This window comes from Leopardus geoffroyi, chromosome D4 (assembly GCF_018350155.1).
Source record: "Leopardus geoffroyi isolate Oge1 chromosome D4, O.geoffroyi_Oge1_pat1.0, whole genome shotgun sequence".
Lineage (NCBI taxonomy): Eukaryota > Metazoa > Chordata > Mammalia > Carnivora > Felidae > Leopardus > Leopardus geoffroyi.
Genome location: NC_059342.1, coordinates 88,248,023 through 88,265,907, shown reverse-complemented (window position 1 = coordinate 88,265,907; position 17,885 = coordinate 88,248,023). Strand labels below are relative to the sequence as shown.

Genomic DNA, 17,885 nt, shown 5'->3' with positions numbered 1-17,885 from the left:
TTGCTCTAAGAATATGTGTGTTACCGTTTAAGGCCATGTGTGTAAACAAACAAAAAACTCTCGTCAATCCAATGTGCAGAAATACTTCCAAATGTGTTAAATGGTAAGTGTTTTTAGGGGGAATAGTTCCAGTAGCAGGCATATTTTTTTCATTTTAGGATTCCTCGACCTCTGTTTTAGTAACATCTATTTGCCGAGAGCCCTCTTCTTCGGGGATTTCAGCCAACTTTTGGGGGGAAAATTACTGATGCTTCTGAATTAATGGTGTTTCCCTCACAAAACTACGTTGTGCCCACATGGATTCACAAGTGATCAAACCATCCTTTCCTGAAGCTGAAAATTTCTTCATTTGATGGTGGTTTTCTTTATCTCCTTTAAGCATCTGAAGGGAAAAACAGTTTAGACACACGTGACTGGGCTTGCGTCCACGCAGTCAAGTTTTTCCATGCAACGAGTGCCTGCTCCGTTTCCTTATTGCCATTGCTTCATCAATTTCATTGATGGTGGCTCATCGATGCCTGGCTCATAGAGGGAAATCAAGTCTCAGTGAGGCTTTTTCTAATCTCCCTATTTAAAATGTCAACGGTCATCAATAAAATACTGTGGGGAGGGACCTTTTAAAGGGAAATAGTAATGGGGCGCCTGGGTGACTCAGTCAGTTGCGTGTCCGACTTCGGCTCAGGTCGCGATCTCGCGGCTCATGAGTTCGAGCCCCGCACGAGGCTCTGTGCTCGGAGCCTGGAACCTGCTTCCGATTCTGTGTCTCCCTCTCTCTCTGCCCCTCCCCACCCCTCTCTTTCTCTCTCTCTCAAAAATGATAAACATTAAAAAAATTTTTAGAAGTGAGGTCAGTTCTTGACTTTTTCCCTTAGCTTCATTACTTCTGGCATTGATGAAAATCTGAAACAAGCCTGGCTTAAATTTCTTATAGTAAGAAGCTTGGAAATTTCTTTTTCCTTGAAATTTCCTTGAGATTTATCAGATCACGTCTGAAGGATGGGTTTCCCTTTATAGGTTTTATCTGAGAAATTGTGAGCCCGCTGGATTTATAGGATATTTCTCCCATTATGGGATCCTTATTTTCCATTATATCACTGATAATTCTTTCTCACCTGTGACCTTTATGTTGCTAAGTCCAAGGGTCTTTCTTTCTTTCTTTCTTTCTTTCTTTCTTTCTTTCTTTCTTTCTTTTTAATGTTGATTTATTTTTGAGAGTGAGAGAGACAGAGCATGAGCAGGGAAGGGCAGAGAGGGAGACACAGAATCCAAAGCAGGCTCCAGGCTCTGAGCTGTCAGCACAGAGCCCGGTGCAGGGCTTGAACTCAGAAGCCGTGAGATCACGGCCTGAGCCGAAGTCGGACACTCAGCCTACTGAGCCACGCAGGCGCCCCTCCGAGGGTCTTTTCTAGGTCTTCATTCAAGTTCTTATTCAAGTACTTGAAGAATTAGGAGCACCGGCCCCCCCTCGGCCACCCCCCTACTTACTCTTCCTTTACGTGATTCCCAGGAAACCGTAACGTGATGGCTTTTTCTCACTGCCTCAGTCTCCTTTGCTTATTCGTGTTTTTCTTTCTTCTTACCATTGAAGGGGGAGCACCCCCGGGCTTTGATCTCGGATCTCTGAACTCTGCCCATTGACTCCTTGGAGCGATCCGTAGACTCTTGGAGCGTTAAGTCCCATCTCAAGTATGAATCCCACATGTTACGATGCCAGCCTGGACTCTCCCCTCCACCGCAGGTTCATTCATTCACTTGCCCAGTGGCTTCACCTCTTGGAGGTCTAGTATGTTCTCAAGCTTAGTGTATCCAAAATGGAGCTCCAGACCTGTCTGGCCACACCCGCGCCTCCCGGGGTCCGCACTGCCTCCGTTACAGCATTTCTGTCCTTCCAGTGGCGTGTATCTAGGAATCATCTTTGATGCCCGCCCCCCCCACCCCCTTTCTGACACCTGCTTCAACTTATCAGTCCATCCCACTGGCTTTCCCTTCAGAACCCACACCCTTCTCACCACCTCTCCTGATCCAAGATCTCCATCACCTCGGATTGGGCAGGAGGAGCCCGGATGACTGCAGGAGACCTCTAACTAGTCTTCCACCTTTGTCCCCCACCCCCGTTCATTTTTTTTTTTTTTTTTCAATGTTTATTTATTTTTGGGACAGAGAGAGACAGAGCATGAACGGGGGAGGGGCAGAGAGAGGGAGACACAGAATCGGAAACAGGCTCCAGGCTCTGAGCCATCAGCCCAGAGCCCGACGCGGGGCTCGAACTCACGGACCGCGAGATCGTGACCTGGCTGAAATCGGACGCTTAACCGACTGCGCCACCCAGGCGCCCCCCGTTCATTCTTAACACAGAGACCAGAGGGTTCTTTTTTTTTTTTTAACGATAAGCCAGGTCACATGTCTCCTCTGCTCAGGGCCCTCACAGGGCTCCTGTCTCCCGGAAAAAATCAAAGCCACTGGGGCCTCGACGCCCTGAACCATCTGGAACGCCCTCCCTCCCCATTTATCCGTCCCACGTCGCCTATTCTCTGTTCTCCCCAAGGCTGTCTCCCTCGTAAGCTCAAAAGGATGCTCCTACCTTGCTGTTCCTCTGCCTGGAATGTTACCTGCCTGGCTTACTCCCTCAATCTTTGGTGTTCCTTGAATGAATGTTTCCATTTGCTTTTTTTTTTTTTTTTTGAGAATTCAAGGGTGAGATATTCCTTAATCCCTGTGTACCACCTCTCCTTGCACATTCCTTTCCGCCTGCCCTGTTCTCGCAGTGTGTTTCAAGTTTATCTTCTTCGGCAGATTCGGCTCTTAGCACAGTTACGTGTGGTCCTGCTGCTTTGATCTTTGCTGTTTCCGTCGCCCTTTTTCCTTTTATCACACGCTCTCGCTCTCCGCCTGTTCATGTTTGGCCGCTGTTACACCCTCCGAAACCCATGTTCTTTCCCTTAAGCCCACCGTTCCTGGCACACGTCTGCATCTGCCCACTCACTCGCAAGTGCCAGGCACAGTTCTAAAGTCGGAGACGGACAGTAGCAAAATAAACGAGTGTTAAAACGGGATGAGCGCAGAGCCCCTGGGTGGCTCAGTCACTTGAGCATCTGACTCTTGGTTTCTGCTCACATCATGATCCCAGGGTCGTCGGATCGAGCCCTGCGTCAGGCTCTGCGCTGTGCATGGAGCCTGCTTAAGATTCTCTCTCTCTCTGTCTCTCTGTCTCTCTCTCTCTCCCCCCGCTGTCCCCCTCTCCCCAGCTTGTGTGCTCTCTAAAATAAAGTACAATAAAATAAAATACCAGGATGAGCATTTGGGGGAAAATGAGGTAGGAAAGGGTGTTAGAAGTGCCTGTGGGGTATTCTACCAAGGAGTGACGTTTGAGCAAAGATTTGGAAGAGGTGATTATTTCTTTAAATGGGGTAGGAGGTCCTAAAGCCCCCAGCTCTCCAACAAACCGGATGTCCCCTCTCCCCCTTAATGCAGTGTCAGAATCACATGATTACTTAAGCGTTCCCGCTGGTTTATTTATGTGAGGTCAGTTTCCACTTATTTTCACATGGCCATGTTTTCGCTAGAGCACAGCGGCGTGCTCACTGGCACACCCGGGCTTGTGGATCCGACTCTGCTAGCATACGTCTCCCCGCGTGTGACCAGAAGCGTAGTGTCTTACACAAGGGGGATTGTTTCCCCTGTCACGTGAAGGATGTCTGCAGGCAGAGGGTCCAGTCATGGCGTGGACAGATGTCTCTAAGACCTCAGGGACCCGGGCTCCTCTTAGCTCACAGCTTTTGATGATGTGACCTTCAAACTCAACGTGGCTTCTGGAGCTCCAGCCATCACGTCCGACTTCCAGAAAGCAGAACATAGAGAAGGGTCCACACCATCCCTTTAAAGAGTCTTCATAAAATGGTACCCTGTCCTGTCTATGTCTCAGAGATCTCAGAGGTCAAAACTTAGGTGGTCTTGGGCGCCTGGCTGGCTCAGTCGGTTAGGTGTCCGACTTTGGGTCAGGTCATGATCTCATGGTTCACGGGTTTGAGCCCCACGTTGGGCTCTGTGCTCACAGCTGAGAGCCTAGAGCCTGCTTCAGATTCTGTGTCTTCCTCTCTTTACCCCTCCCCACTCGTTCTCTCTCTCTCTCTCTCTCTCTCTCTCTCCCTTTCTCTCAAAAATAAATACACATTTAAAGAAAATTAAAAGAAAAAAAAGGAGATAATCCGCAGTCTATGGCCCATCTACAAAGTAGGTAGTAGCTAGAATAGTTGCTAAAATGTGGGCTTGTATTAAGAATTGAGATCTTGGGGTGGCCGGGTGGCTCAGTCAGTTAAGCGTCTGACTTCCACTCAGGTCATGATCTTGTGATTTGTGAGTTCGAGCCCCGCGTCGGGCTCTGTGCAGACAGCTCGGAGCCTGGAGCCTGCTTTGGGTTCTGGGTCTCCCTCTCTCTCTGCCCCTCCCCCGCTTGTGCTCTGTCTCTCTCTCCGTCTCTCCCTCTCTCAAAAATAAACATTAAAACAAAATTTTAAAATAATAAAAACAAACAAAAAAAAAGAATTGAGATCTTCCCAGGGGCACCTGGGCGGCTCAGTCAGTTAAGCATCTGACTCTGGCTCAGGTCATGTTCTCACGGTTCGAGGGTTCAAGCCCTGTACTGGGTGGTGCCTGCTTGGGATTCTCTCTCTCGCGCTCTCTCTCTGCACCTCTCCCTCATTCTCTTTCTCTCAAAATAAATAAATAAAAGAAAAGAACTGAGATCTTTCTAGATTGCCTTCTCTATAGTTACTTTCTTTAACTTTTTAAATGCTTATCTGTTTTTGAGAGAGAGCAAGACTGTGTGAGTGCGGGCAGGGCCGAGAGAGAGGGAGACAAGAATCCAAAGCAGCCTCTGGGCTCTGAGCCGTCAGCACAGAGCCCGACGTGGGACTCGAACTCATGAACCATGAGATCGTGACCTGAGTTGAAGTCAGACACTTACCCGACTGAGCCACTCAGGCGCCCCTGTGATATTTTATGTATACGTCTATCTTTCTGTGACATTATGGTTGTGATGGCCTCACACGTTTGTCTGCGCTCTCTGACCCTGAGAAGGTGAGGCACCCAGAGTTCCTAGCAGCGCGCACACCATAGAGTTCATTGATTTATTCAACAAACATTTGTCGCCCACGGTTCTCCCCAGGCACCATCCAGGTTCTGGAGATACAGTAGAGGAAAAACAGAAGGGAGCTTGCCTTTGGGACTGTGAACAAATGCATACATAAGGAAAAATCATGCGATGAATTAAAACCCCTGAACCACAATGAACCAAAGAAATGAGAGCGATTATCTCCTCTTGGCTTTGACTTTGGGGGGTGCTAAATTACCTTAGGAATTTCTGGTGAGAACCAGACTCTTGTATTACTGTATTTTTCAAGGGAATTGCGTAACAGCCGTTCATTTTTTTCCTCCTGCTTTTAGCAAAGTCATTCTTCCTTAGTATTTGGTTCTCCATATGTGGACAGGTGGTTCTTAAAAGTATTCTCCCATCTCCATTAGACACATACCTTTACAAATGGCACTTAGTCTTTCTAGTTATAAAAATATTCCTGGAGGGTCGCCTGGGAGGCTCAGGCGGTCAAGTGCCCGACTCTTGATTTCAGCTCAGGTCATGATCTCACGGTTTGTGAGTTCGAGCCCCGCGTCGGGCTCTGGGCTAACAGCCTGGAGCCTGGAGCCTGCTTCGGATTCTGTCTCTCTCTCTCTCTCTCTCTCTCTCTTCCTCCCCTGCTCGCTCTCTGTCTCTCTCTCAAAGATAAAGGTTTAAACAAATTTTTAAAAAGAGAAAAAGAAAAAGAAAAAAAATATATGTTTGACTAGAAAAAAATCTGTTATTAACCAATATAGATACAATTCTGTGAGTCCTTATTTGGACAAAATTCTTTACACGGTCAGCTGTATGATCATAACTCATCGTGTAAAAGGTATTTGCACGTATTTAAATGCATTCCTGTTTGGTGGGTGTCATTTCAGGATTCGCAGCTGGTCATAGAAGCTTACAAGTCCGGCTTTGAGCCTCCCGGGGACATTGAATTTGAGGATTACACTCAGCCCATGAAGCGCACCGTGTCAGATAACAGCCTCTCGAATTCCAGAGGAGAAGGCAAACCGGAGCTCAAATTTGGTGGCAAATCCAAAGGAAAGTTGTGGCCCTTCATCAAAAAAAATAAGGTACTGATGGTTGGACCCGGTGTGAAAGGAGTTTTATAAAGTGTGGCGATTTTTGACTTTCTCTGTTAAGCCTTTAAAAACAAACAAGCAAAGAATTTTAAACAGAACGCAGAATGCACAGAAAGAAAAGCTAGTGAGCTGTTTTATTTTGAACCATCATTTCTCTTTGGTGGTGGAACCTTTGCCATGGCCATTTGTCTGACTTCCGATGCATTACCACTTTGTACCGTGTCGCCCACGCTAACCCTGACCTCTACTGACCTCTCGGCCATTTCCCATCATGCCTTTCACTGCTAAGTCTCCCAGACGCCCGGTCGCCTCGGCTGGGAGAGGGGTTACCGCGCAGAATTCCGATAACGATTTATCAGCAGCTCTCATTGGAATCGCTTCCATGGGTTAATAACTCGGTGTTGAACTCGTGTTAACCTGTGTGCGTCCATGACCATTGTTTTGCGTTTTCTTTTGATAGTGTGATGCGCAGGCGCATGGCGGCTCTAACCTGGGCGTCGGCTGTGGTCAAGGCCGCGTGACTGCTTTTGCCTCGGGATAACTTGCTATGTGCTTCGCAGAGGCTGTCGGGTCCTTCATTTTCTCCCACCGAGCTCAGCTCTGTTAGCGTAGGCGGGTTAGAAGTCTTGGCCCTTCTGGCTCTAACGGGTTTGGCGTAACTAATCAGAAGCCCTAGTTTGCATGTGGAAAGTCTGCATGAGCTGCTGGTCAGATAGCCCTTGGTCTTCTTTTGTTGCTTCTGCTTACTAAAAACCTCCACTTTCGTCACATTCCCCAGTGTTTTCTTTTGGACCATGGCCGGGATAGTCGATCGTTTTGCGTTGTACTTGCTTTGGATTTCCAATATGATTTGATGCTTATTTTTGTTTTGTGTCTTATCTTCTTGTTTCTGATTTTACTCTGTCACTGCTCCGTCTCTCACATGTAGCTTATGTCCCTTTTAACATCCCCCCATCAGCCTCCCCCTCCTCCCCCTGCCTCTGCCTTACCCACTGCTGTTCCCAACGGCCCCCAGTCTCCCAAGCAGCAAAAGGAACCCCTCTCCCATCGCTTCAACGAGTTCATGACCTCCAAACCCAAAATCCACTGCTTCAGGAGCCTAAAGCGTGGGGTAAGTTCCGCTCCGGAATCCTGTCTCTCTCGTGCGCTTGGGTTGCGTGTTTGGCTCTGCGTCACGTGACCTCGTTTGTGAGTTGAACCCGTTGTGTTTGCCCATAACGTGAAACCGTAAGGGCCTGTGATTCCTCATAGCTAGACAGAAGAACAACGATAGAAAGAGGGGAGGAGGAAGGAGGAAGCAGAATGGACGGAAAGAAGAAGAGAAAGCCAGCCAGCCCAGGGTTCTGTGCGCCCTTCGCGCGTTTCAGAAGGACTTTTCTCCACTTCCCTTTTAAAACATCTAAGTCATTAATGTTTTACCAAAAAAGGAAAACTTCGGTTCGCTCTCTGAAGCCAGTGGCAGACGAGATGAGGAATTGGAAGTCACTGTACTCTCAGAAAATACTTGCTTGTTAATTCCCAAAACAACCTGAGTGTCGCTGAGACACTTCTCTCTGGGCTGAGCCTCAGGGTTCGGAGGGCGGAGATGCCATGAGTTTACAGTGGTTTCTTTAGCTGTTTGGCTGAACTTACAAGACTGATAAAATACCTGTTGACCGGAAGAGGCCGAACGCAGTATTTGTCTTTAAAGGGTGAAAGTAAGAAGCAGCTGACGTTTATCGAGCGCTTGTGATGTACCAGACCCTGTTCTGTGTGGTCGTTTACTTTTCCTTCAGCCGCCCTCCGAACCTAGGTACCGAGGTTTCCTTATCTTACTGGCAAGAAAACTAAGGCATAAAAAAAGATGAACTTAGGAAGACGGCGAGCCAGAATGAAAGCCAGAGAGCCCGCTCGTCTTACGCCGAGGTTTTGCGACATCCACATTCAGGGAGAATCTGGTACCACACGGTCGACCCGCCAGTGGAGGTCATTTATTCTCCACTTTGCCACGCTGATTACCATTGCCTGGCTTCACTCACAGGGTCTTGTGGAATTGATCCAGGAACCAAAAGTAGATACCCGTGTGGCTTACGGGAAGAGATTGGAATGGAGTCAGCCGTAGCCTCCCAAATAAATCTGACCGATCAGTGTACTCTAAGCCATGCCCCCAGTACTCTCCATGACGAATAACGAGTGAAGTGTGGCGATGAGGAGCAGACAGACACATAGCGTGGTGACGTATCCAGTAAAGGTCTTTTGTCCTGACCTTCGGGGATCGCTGTCCGGTGGCAGGGGGATGCGTTCTTGTACCGACATGAGTTTTACTCTTCCCCTCCTTTGGGTAAGAAAGACGTGTAAGTAAATAACAGCCAGCCAAGTGGTTGCCTTTTAAAACAAGGGACAGCCCATCTGCTAAAATTGGAACGATACAGAGGAGATTAGCGTGGTCCCTCTGTGAGAGTGACGCACAAAATCATGAAACGTTCCGTTTTTTTAAATGTTTATTTATTTATTTTTGAGAGAGAGAGAGAGAGAGAGAGAGAGAGAGCGCGAGTGTGAGTACACGAGCGAGGGAGGGGCGGAGAGAGAGGGAGACACAGAATCCGAAGCAGGCTCCAGGCTCCGAGCCGTCAGCGCGGAGCCCGACGCGGGGCTCGAACTCACGGACCGCGAGATCGTGACCTGAGCCGAAGTCGGACGCTTAACCGACTGCGCCACCCAGGCGCCCCTGCGCGTTCCGTATTTTAAAAATAAATAAGGAAACAGAGCAAGGGACAACCCCCCTATTTCTTTATGTGCAGAGTTTCTTTCATCAGGGAATCCCAGTGTTTCATGGAAAGAATCTGTATTGTTGGTGGGATTATTTTGTTTTAAGGTTACCCAGCGTGTCAGGTTAAGAATTAGAGATTTGACTTCCGCAAGACTTCAGGAGAGCCGTTGTTAGGAGGCAGCGTATAGCATCACAAGTAGATGACGGATCGCATTGAGCTCTATAAGGAGATCTCAATCCCTGGCTCGATCAGGCTGGCTTTTAACACTCCCGTCCATCCCGCTTTTGCTCCTGGAAGAATTTCCAACATCTGGCCAGGGTGTTGTTGCTCGACTGTATAACGTGTTACATCAACCGTAAGTCTGTTAACCCATCTCGGCCACTTCCAAAGCCTTTACAGAGCGCTCATTTATTATATGTCTAATAAACCCCTCTGCACGGTCTTTTGGAATCTCCTAACGGAGTACGTTGAATATCCGTGATTGTTTCCCATTTGTTTCGGTTGCAAATGGTTTCTGAATCTGTGTCTCATGCTGTTCTCTGAATGTTTAGGAAAAGACCAAAGAATGTCAGTAATCAATAAGCGTACGGGAAAGATGGCTAGGAAAAACTGAACACTTAACACAGTGAAATGAGAAACCAGCTATCATGAAGATTTAAAGGAAAATCCCTTTTTAAAAAAAAAAAAATGGTCATCAGCAAAATGAAGTTTATTTCTTACTCTTTAAACCTGTGCTCCGCAAAAACAGGGTTAACAAAATTTCTCCTCAATAGTGAGTGTGCTTTTCTGAGAGTGAACTCACACATATACAGACTGGAAACATCAGTAAGGAAATAGAAACATATTTCTGCCTCCCTCAACTTTTGGTCAGTCTGCTCTTAGCAAAGGTCACATTGGATGACCCTCCCTTCAGGAAGTAGCAGTCAACAAAAAGGAAAGAAAAAGGAAAAGGAAACTCATGACCGGAGTACGATTAGGAAGTTCAAAAATAAAAAGCAATCTGAAGTTTGGGGAAACCAATTTCATTTTATTTTTTTTTAATATATTATTTTTTAACAAATCGGATGTAAAGCAACCCTACCAGGGAAGGGTGTTGTAAGCCGTTGGCATCTGCAAAAAGATTCTGTTTCACTGAACATTTCTACAGTAGGTCACCTGAGCATGATCAGCCATGGTTTCATCTTTCCATAAGAAAAGTGAAACTAGAAAGTATGGTCTCGGTTTGCCATTTACAGATGTAATTTTATTGCCTTAAATTAAGATTTCTTTTCCTGGGCTGGGCAAGGGCCTTCTAAATCTAAAACATGGACATATTTTCCCCCACGTTTGAGAGCTCGTTGCATGGAAAAATCCCATCAAAGTGGATGAAAAGATTTGGAAAGTCCTTACCGACCGTTTGTCAGATGTTGCGGTTTTATGGTTACTGTAATTTTTTTATTTATTTTATCTTGTTCTCTTGCTGATTATTGGCAGACTCAGTCTTTCTGTTTTCACAAAGAACTCATGAAGAGGACGATAGGGAAGCCCACGTATGCTTTTGAAGCTAGGGACTATGTTGTAAGTTTCCATGTGTCGGCCAGGTCATACGGTCACAGCACAGGCACTAACCCCTATGACAGCACCAAGACTGGGGACCCAGCAATGAAATTCTCCACTGGCAGACCTGGACACAGAAAAAGCCTAATTCTCAGTATAAATGCAATCCCAAGCTCCTTCATCCGGAAAGCTTGGGGCGGGAGGGGGGAAGAGAACCCAACTTCCCAATAACCACCAAACTGCCTAAAAAATGCCAGTGAGCTGAGCTCGGCCGTCTGAGACGATGTCCCTGGGTATATGCCTTTACGGCAGAGTCTCACCCATAAGCGCAGCCACAGAGCGGGGTCCCAGGAGAAGGACACTCTTAACGGACGGCAGTTGCGTAGCAAGAGGGCTCACGATCCGGTCGGAAACAGGTGGATCCGTAAGGGGGTTATGCCGTAAAGCTTGGAGAGCCAGAACGACCACTGAAGCAACGAGCAAGGTCATAGAGTAGTACCGTGACTTTCCATGGACCTTAAACACGTTTACTCGTGTATCTATTTTCACCGTCCCCTTTCTTCGTACTTGAGGTTAGTACCTGCGGCTGCAGAATAACACATGGACCCGCTGGCTCTGTGTTCCCTCATGTGTTATTGACATACTTGTTGCCTGAAACTGACAGCTTCTTAGTCCCCCGGGTGTCTCGCAGCGCACTTAATGCCGTCTTTGAAAACGATTCTCTCAAATGATTCGGTTTCTAATGTTAAATGATCTAACTGGCTGGCTTACAACGCACGACCGAAAACCAGTTCATAACAATCGTGACAAGAATACGTGGCACCGTGCTGGTGCTTTATGTAGATTACCCATCACTGTCCACTTCGGAAAATCGAATTTTGTCTTGAAAACTCGGTATTTTCCTATTGGTGCTCGGATTTGTTTCCAGTCCTCATGATTCGTTTTCATTATGAAGTGGTGATATTCCCGTGCCATGAGGTTTGATGTTAGAATTCTTCTTTCGGGATGCTTAAGGAAGAATACATAACTGGCATACGTATATAAGTGACCGAAGTAGCCGAATAGAGAGCAGGTAATGTATGAAGTTGAAATGCCGGTTCTTTGAATTAGCAGCATTGAAGACGATAACGTGTGAGGAGACATCTGTAGGTGGTAGTGTGCTTTCTAGGGAAGATATTCGCAAAGTTTTCTGCTGTGCACCCGGTGTTGTCTGTAAAGAACCCAAGTCGTGACAAACTGATCTGTGCTAAAGCTCACAGGAGGGGCGCACAAGACAGTCGCGAGTGTGCCCGTGTGTACCGTGTTCTCCCAAAAGTTTTGTCCAGCCACTTCTTTCCTTCAGAGTCTTTCTTTTTCCCCCATAAGGGCAATGTCTTTAAAAGCTTCCTGCCTATTTAAAAAGAAGCGTCCATTTTGAGTTAATCTTAAGAATAAGATTTTTTAAATCTGGCTAAGGAATTTTAACACCCTCCCCACTCGCCACTTAAAATCAAAGGGCCCTTTCTTCGGTGCTTTGTCCCCAACATATTTTTGATCCTACTACAGCTGCCGGAACTTTTAGGATTGACGACAGCTAAGCAAAAAGGCACTGCGCTCTCAAAACACTGCTTTATAGCCATAGAGCATGTCCCCCCTGTTAACGAAGAACCGAATGTTTCGTTTGCTAATTCGGAGATGCCTCGTCATCTGTTTTGTGTCGAGGAGTCACTATACCTTTGCTAATCTGCAGGCCCAGCAGAGTTGCACCTGCTGTGTCCTGCTGTGTCCCAGGAAATCCACAGCAAGGAGTAAGTGTCCCTCGGTAGTTGAGAAGGTTACCTAAAGGTAACCTTCAGAGCAGCTGCTGCTGTTAATTCCCCAAGTGCTATGTAACCCCCGGGGGTAGGGCTCAGAGTGGATGGAGAGCCTCTGAATACACCTTCCACGGTGCAGGAGGTGGTGAGCGGTGCTCAGGTGGGAGAGAGCAACGTCCTGCCTCCAGCCTGGTGCAGAGAGGCTTTCTGGCTCCTGTGGGTGGTTTCCTCAAGCAACTTCCAGTCCCTGGTCCCCCGTTCACCCACTCGAGAGTGGGTGCCTTTAAGAAATGCCAGTTATTAGAATTCCTTAGGATAGATTACTTGTACCTTGTGGAAGTCCTTGCTCTCCAGACCCCCGCTGTGCGTAAAACATTCCATGTGAAATTTGGTGAACAAAAGCCTACCTGATTATTCTTGGCTTTTATTATCCGCATGTGTTACCCACTGCAAACGTAATTTCGCTCATCTCCAGGCTGATGTGACCGATACAGAACTGTGAACAGAAACTCTCCTCTTCTATCTTTATTCTTTGCTCTGGCAACGTGGCAGCTAAAAGAAGGTTTTTGGCAGGGGTCAGCCCCTCTTGTGAACGTTTGCACAGATCCGCTGCAAGCCATTTGCACAAGCGACAGGTGAATTTATGTGCTATGTTAATACGGTGGAACTGGTCGAGTTCCTCTTCTTCTGATGTGTTGTCTCTCTCTCTTTTTTTCCCCTGTTACCTCTTCAATTTTTACATGAAGCTTTCTCTCAAGCTGGTAAGCACAATTATTCTATGCATGTCCTGAATCTAATCAGTTTTTTTTTTTTTTTTTTTTTTTTTTTTTGGTGTGTGTTTCCTTTGCGTGTGCTTTTGCTGGTGTTTTTTCATCAGACCTTTGCAAAACAAAGGTCCAAAATCTAATAGGGGCGATCTTAATCTTTTCAAGTTGCTAAGAAAATTAACGCTTAACTCCTGATTTGGTTTTCTTTCTTATCGGGGCCTTAAGAGGATGGCAAATATTCATAAGCTTTATGTAAGTGCGAGCATAAATAGAAATACTCAATATCGGGGGGATGGCTCATGGGATCATTTGGAGTCAAGGTAAATTTCGCAGCTGGAGGGTGCTCCTCCCTGGGGACCCCAGAAGCAGATGGAAGATGTGGGGAGCCTGAAGGACACGTGCAGGGATGGTGCCGGTCTCAAACTCAGGTCTGAGGCAGCCTGCGAGAATCGCAAGCCACGCAATCTTTAAAGTTGCTACATAAATACGTGGGTGCCTTGTGCATCGCTGATTTAAGAAATCAGAAGGTGACTTTACAGACACCGGAAGGAGCCTCCTAAGCCTTTCTAAAATAATGTACTTAGTGTTCTGTGTTGTTCCTACCTACTTGCATATAGCCCTAGTAAACAGACTAATCATTATTAAATTTCTTAAAAGAAACTCTTAACTCTATAACCCTTAACTGTACTTCAGATACGTGTAACTTACATAGTAGTCTCAACGGCACAGCTGAGAATTTCCTAAAATTATGGACCATGATAAATTGCAACAATTCAACCAGGGATGAAGTCAGCACTTTATGCAATTCTGTTGATAATGCAGGATAAGAGTTTCTGGTTATCCTGATGTACACATTTGTACACGTGCATGTATATGTATATGTGCGCATATACAGAATTTTTTCCACCTGACTCAGTATTTGGCAACCAACTCAACCCTAAAGAAAATGAATATTTTAGGGGTGCCTGGCTGGCTCAGACCATAGGGCATGTGACTCTTGATCTCAGAGTCATGAGTTCAAGCTCCACGTTGGGCGTGGAGCGTACTTAAACACGCATATGTGCGCACACACACATTTATTTGATCCTACCATTCATTTCTCAAGAATTAAGCACATGGCCCAAATGGACTCACTGGTGAATTCTACCAAATATTTTGGGAAGAAATTCTATCAGTTCTCTATAATTTCTTTCAGAAGATCGAAGCAGAGGAAATACTTCCTAACTCATTCTCTGGGGCCAGCATTACCCTAACGCCAAAACCAGAAGAGGGAAGGAAGGAAGGAAGGAAGGAAGGAAGGAAGGAAGGAAGGAAGGAAAGGAAGGAAGGAAGGAAATGAATATTTTATTAAATTGAACATTTCTTAAACTCAAAATCCAAGACGAGTCCCTAATTAAAGTGTCTACAAGAAGAAAAACATTCTAAATGTTTCCATGAACTGCGTTCAACGACAGCAACAATTGGGGAGAAATTAGATCGATTAAGTAGGAGTCTCTCAGATACTGGGGTTCCTTCCTTGCCCTTTCTGTATTTCTTCTTCTGCTGAGGTGCTGGCAACAAAGGATAATATCACTAATAATATTAGGCGGTCTTTCTGTCTGAGATAGAAATCATTTTACCCACCCGGTATTGAATTGTTGCTTTATATCGTTACGTAGACGCTAATAAAGAAGTGGAGTGTTGCCCAGAGACGCCTGGGGTGGAAACAAGCGTAAAATCCCAGGAAGCAGCTCGTGCTTGGGCTGTTTGTGGGGAAATGCTCCGGAGCAAGTGTTTGATTCCAGAAGTGGATAAAACAGGTTCCTCCTAGAGCCACAGCCACTTAAAATGGCCATACGTGCTTTGACGCCCCCCCCTCCTGAAACACCAGTGCCACCTGGTGTGGCCAGTCTCTTTGTAAACCAGGCCATTCCAAAGACTTCAGAAAGTCTGTTCTGACCCGAAGCTAGAAATATAAATTCCTTCATGGAATTAAAAGGCTAATTGGACACCATGGCCTTTTAAGGCACTTCCAGACACCATACGCTCCTTTGGATGTAGAAGTTACGACCTGCATCTCCAAGGGCGACATGAGGTTTGTTTGAGGCATAGTGCATGAGATTAGGTTCTATTTTTTAATATTTTTATTTATTTTTTGAGAGAGCGAGAGAGCGTGCAAGCAGGGGAGGGGCAGAGAGAGAGGGGGGGACAGAGGATCCGAAGCAGGCTCCAGGCTGTGAGCCATCAGTACAGAGCCCGATGCAGGGCTCGAACCCACGAACTGTGAGATCATGGCCCGAGCCAAAGTCGGGGCACTTAACTGACTGAACCACCCAGGTGCCCCGAGATTAGTTTCTAAACAGCAATACAGAAACACGGAATATCTATCAAAAGGGCCCTAATTCATTCCTTCATCATTTAACCGTTTTTAGCTTTCGTAAATGATTAAAATTAACTTTTTTGTTGTTGAGGGCATCTGTTCGTAAGTCCTAAGTACTGTCCGTTTTACTGAAGATCCCTTTGCAGCTGTGGATACACCAAACGCAAATCTTACACCTGTTCTCCATCTAGACCTGTGCCGTCCCGTACGGTAGCCGCAATTCACATGTGGCTCTTCAGATTTCAGTTCAGGAAAATGAACCGAAAACTTAAAGCAGTCCCACGGTTGCACTAGCCGCGATTCAGATGTGCAGCAGCTCTGTGCGGCTACCGCACTGACCAGTGCAGACACGAGACCTTTTCCATCCTTTGTAGAAAAAAAATTCTTCGGGACTCCCAGCACACAGTCAGGCTTAGTGAAGATCAGTGAATCGACATCGACCGCTCGCTAGGTTTCCTGGCGGCCGTGACTTGTTGCGGCACCGAAAAGCAACACAGAACAAAAAGCCCCTCCATTCCGGAAAGCATGCTGATCTGTTTGGAGTCAACCCAGCACGAGGACAGAGTCTCGTGCTCGCAGGCCCGGCGACCGAATTCAGCCAAGTGAAAAAGCACACGATTGAGGGTTTCAAGTGTTACCGACACGGTAGTTCCACGTGGGAAAGAAAAAACAAGTCTGATTTCTTTCTGGTTCATCTTCGCTGTCGAGGCGATTGGACTGGCTCGGTTTGCCATCAGGGAAATAGCCACTTCTGTTCTGGTTTCACTCAAATCTTCTCTCTCTTACACGCACACACACACGCGCGCACAAGTCTGAGAGCATCAGCTGAGAGGTCTGTGCGTGGCCTTCGGGTAAACCCTGCTGAATCACACGCTTCCAGCCCAGCAACCTGGCATCCTGTCACAGGCAGCCAAGGAGCCTTGGTCACAAAGCACCATATTAGCTGCTTGGCAAATTCAGCTTGATTTCAGAATTCCGTTATCTGGGTCCCCTCTTTTCCACCCCCTCCCGAGCCAGTCTAGTCTTTGTTTAATTGGCTCGAAAGCAAGGCGGCGGGGGGGAGGGGGGGGATCTCTTTTTCAATTCCTTGGCTTCTCCCTGGTTGTGGAATACATTTCTCTGTCTTTATGGTCACAGCCTCGTTGAAGTCAAAGCACTCGGGGACCAACAGCCTAGCCGCAGCTTCTAACGCATAAGCATCTGTCTGGAAGCTCGCTGTTGATATTTTCTGCTCAGATCGCAGGCACAGAGGAAAGATAGGAATTGTTTCTGAAGGGGGATCAAGATGTCAAAATCTGCTCCTCCTGCCAGATTGGAAACAGCTGGCATGGATTTATTTGCACGCTGGGAAGCCGGTGTGGAGATCGGGGCACGAGCTCTCCGCGGACTTTTCTGCGGTCACCCTCTAGATGTCAAAAGGCATGACCAGACTTTCAGAGGGAAGGGTCCAGGGGGGGTTGGGGGTGGGGAGGTGGGAGGATATATGTTTTAATGTCCTTTTCACCCACGGTCTCTGAGGAGCCAGATATCCCATCTGTCACTTGCTGGGGATGGAAACTTTTGGCCTCCGCCTGTGTGCAGAAATGGGAAGAAAGATCAGGGAGGAAAGCAGTGCCTTTGACGGGACATGGGTGACAGGGGCGCTTGTCCCTGTGTTTTACGAAGGAAGCAGAAACTCCAAACTTCCTTCAGACTTCAGCGATGCCACCGACCCTGACGGTCAAGTGGAGAATCTGTCGCAAAATGGGTTTCTCGTGGATTCTCGCGGGGGTCAGAGGTACTTCTCCGCCTCCCTCCTTCTGCCGTCTCGCTCTCTGCCTTTGGCGGAAGGCGGCTGGGCCGGCAGACCTGGAGCGGGAACCGGTCTGTGGGACTTTCCTTGGCGGTTTGCATGCACTGATTCTGCGACTCAGCTGGGTGTCGTGGGAAAGGGCTTCACCGATTTCATGAAAACACATGCGGACATCTGCAGCCCCCGGGGTCTGGGGGCATCTTTCCTGCAGGCTTCCCTCGGTGTCTGTTTTCCAGCCCTGCCGCTGGCTCACGCATGTTTGCATCTGCAGGGCGCCGCGCCAGAGGATTTCAGCAACCTCCCGCCTGAGCAGAGAAGGAAAAAGCTGCAGCAGAAAGTCGATGAATTAAATAAAGAAATTCAAAAGGAGATGGACCAAAGGTAGAGTGCAGCAGTATGACTTACTGAGAAATTCAGGTTCGGGGCGCCTGGCTGGCTCAGTCGGGGGGAGCTCTCAAACGCTCGGTCTCGGGGTTGCGAGTTCGAGCCCCCACGTTGGGTGTAGAGATGACTTAAAAAAAAGTCGAAAGAAAGAGAGAGAGAAAGAAAGAAAGGGAGGAAGGAAGAAAGAAAGAAAAAAGGAAAAGGAAGGAAGGAAGAAAGAAAGGAAAAAAAAGGAAGGAGGAAGGAAGAAAAAAGAAGGAAGAGAGGAAGGAAGGAAGGAAGAAAAATGAAGGAAGGAAGAAA

At 47.1% G+C, this 17,885-nt stretch overlaps 1 protein-coding gene and 1 pseudogene across 21 annotated transcripts in view; both read left to right on the top strand.

Moving 5' to 3' along the window:
• The window catches only part of FNBP1 (formin binding protein 1), a 145,236-nt gene that overhangs the window by 110,930 nt on the left and 16,421 nt on the right, over positions 1-17,885 (top strand). For 5 of the 21 annotated variants that reach the window (XM_045469884.1, XM_045469883.1, XM_045469894.1 and 2 more), the window contains 3 exons: positions 5,995-6,192; positions 7,160-7,312; positions 17,470-17,579. In XM_045469884.1, coding sequence (XP_045325840.1) covers positions 5,995-6,192; positions 7,160-7,312; positions 17,470-17,579 — 461 coding nt within the window. Of the gene's footprint in view, positions 1-5,994; positions 6,193-7,129; positions 7,313-10,424; positions 10,509-13,026; positions 13,042-17,469; positions 17,580-17,885 lie in introns of all 21 variants that reach the window. The other 16 variants (XM_045469879.1, XM_045469878.1, XM_045469888.1 and 13 more) reach the window with 7 other exon arrangements.
• Positions 8,578-8,675, top strand: LOC123593886 (annotated as a pseudogene).